Source organism: Fragaria vesca, linkage group LG1 (assembly GCF_000184155.1).
Source record: "Fragaria vesca subsp. vesca linkage group LG1, FraVesHawaii_1.0, whole genome shotgun sequence".
NCBI lineage: Eukaryota > Viridiplantae > Streptophyta > Magnoliopsida > Rosales > Rosaceae > Fragaria > Fragaria vesca.
Window position 1 is genome coordinate 4328711 of NC_020491.1, and position 2322 is coordinate 4331032.

Sequence of the window (2322 nt, forward strand, 5' to 3'; positions counted from 1 at the left end):
GAGAGAGAGAGAGAGAGTTCTTCAATTTACAACGATCAATTTTGTTGCTTAAAAATAAGTAGTAGAATAATTAGTAGAACTAGTGCCCAACAATGCTGGCACTGGTCAGCTGGTTAGAATAATTTTTGTCTTGGTTCTCACTGACACTTAAAAGCTGCTTGCTGTTATTGTAACACAATTGTGATGAAATTTCAGGATCTGTAAACGGAGGCAATTCCGCTGAGCTTGCAAAGGAGGAAGATATCGATGGGTTTCTAGTTGGTGGTGCTTCCTTGAAGGTACATTTCAACATATTTTCACCTTGAGATTTCAAAGATAACCTTTTGTTATTTTTAATTTTAAAAATGCTCACCAATGGAATTTTCTTTCACTCAGGGACCTGAATTTGCTACCATTGTTAATGTTGTAACATCCAAGAAAGTTGCTGCTTGATTATGACAGTTTCGGCTACAGGATCAAATAAAGGGTATTGCAAAGCTACTGTGAGTTTGAAGCATGTTGTAACAAATGTATGACCATATCATGTCTTTGCCATATCTGAATTAACCGAGCAAAGGATTCTCTTTCATCTATTCACCTTAAGATCACAAAGTGGCTCCTATCTTTTAACTGCTGTTTTTGACAACACTGGAAAGTGGAAAATAAATAGTACTTGCTTTGGAAAATGGCTATGTAAAAGATAGGATTCTGTTTTCCTAGCATACCTCTCCATTTTTATATTTTAACATATATAGCATGAACTCAAATGATTCATATACTCATCCTTCATATAGAAACTAATTTGGTATCAATCACATGATAGAGCATTTGTTCAAAGCTAAAGTTTGTCAGGCAAAGCCTACACTCAAAGCATATATGCCAAAGCCAACCTTTTGTCAATGGCAAGCCAAACCCATCAGCACTACTTCTCAACTCTTATATATATGAAACATTGTAATGACAAGGAGATTAGAGTGAAGAGGAGAAAGAATGGAGTGGTTCTACCCTAAGAGAAGGGGTCCAGAGTGGAAGCAAGGGTGGACTGGCCAGACCCTCTCCTCCATTTCTGCACCACCATTACATTTGCTCACCATCTTTGCCATTGTAATTTTGTTACTATGGCTTTCACAATACACCGAGTACAAATCCCAAATGCAACACACCGCTGCTAACTTCCAGATATTGTTGATGTTGCTGCCTATCGTCTTGATATTTTTGGTCATTTCGTGTTCTTCAGTTTCCTCTGCTGGGTGGTTTAACTTCCAACGGCGGCATCCACAGCACGAGTTGGTCAACCAAGCCAGTGGTGGCTCGCCATGGGGAGTTGCAATATTGGTAGTGTTGGTTTTGGTCTTGTTGTCTTACCAATCATCTTTCCATTCGAAGTGGTTTGGACCTCTTCGATCATCAGATTAGCTATCAGTTGCTATGTTATAATCGTCTTGAAGAACCGTATTGTAGAAATTATTTTGTTTGGATCCAATGAGTGTTTTGTTCAAAAAAATAAAATAAATATCCAATGACTGGTTTGTTTTAAAATGCCAGCTGGTTGAGATCCATAACTGGAGTTCAAGGTTCCAATAATAAAAAAAAAAAATGTTCCAATATAACTGCTAAATGATATGATTAATTAATTGTGTTTTGAGACCTACTGTAGAAATTTTGCTACAAAATTCTATAATAAACAAAACTAAATAAAGGAAATAAGATCTGATAAAATAGATAGAGGTGCATCTACAATAAAATTTATATTCCTTTTAAATCATGAACAACATCAACATCCATAAAAAAGTGCGAAATATATATATATTTGAATCTGAAATCATGCATATGACTTTGGTTGGCTGCTTCATTGTCATACTAATCGTATGCTTTGAGAAAGTGAAACGTTACTTGTGAAGTTCAACTTCCTATTACTTTATGATTCCTATTTTTGAATTTTCTGATAAGTTTTTTTGTATATATTTTAATTTAGAAAGTAAATTTATTATTTATAAACATAGGGTTAATTAGTATGAATCTGAATTATTGTGAACATACATCTTGTATGAATCCATCTTATTGTGAGCTTGTCTGCATTTAAATATTACAGAGCGTCAGAGTGGATTCATGGATTTCAATAAGTAGAGAAGCATGCAAGCTCCAAAGAACCTTGACAACCTTGAAAATCCATGAACTCTATCCAAATATCCTTCTCGCATCACAAATACACAGGATTACCATATTTCCTGAGGAAACTATCAAGGAAGAATATAGGCATATAGCCAGGCAACCATAATGACAGTCTAACCCTAGATTCAAAAACTAGAGAGAGAGAGAGAGAGAGAGAGAGAGAGAGAGAGA

General features: G+C 35.4%; 2 protein-coding genes across 2 annotated transcripts in view; both read left to right on the top strand.

Moving 5' to 3' along the window:
* LOC101294605 (triosephosphate isomerase-like) overlaps positions 1 to 432 on the top strand; it is a 1849-nt gene extending 1417 nt beyond the window's left edge. Inside the window, exons 2-3 of the mRNA XM_004288816.1 lie at positions 196 to 278; positions 376 to 432. Of these exons, the coding sequence (XP_004288864.1) occupies positions 196 to 278; positions 376 to 432 (140 nt within the window). The remainder of the gene's footprint in view (positions 1 to 195; positions 279 to 375) is intronic.
* Positions 433 to 969: 537 nt separating this feature from the next.
* On the top strand, positions 970 to 1476 carry LOC101308118. Its single transcript, XM_004287392.1, has one exon. The coding sequence runs from the start codon at positions 970 to 972 to the stop codon at positions 1393 to 1395; it is 426 nt and encodes a 141-aa protein (XP_004287440.1). The 3' UTR covers positions 1396 to 1476.
* The last annotated feature ends 846 nt before the right edge of the window (positions 1477 to 2322 follow it).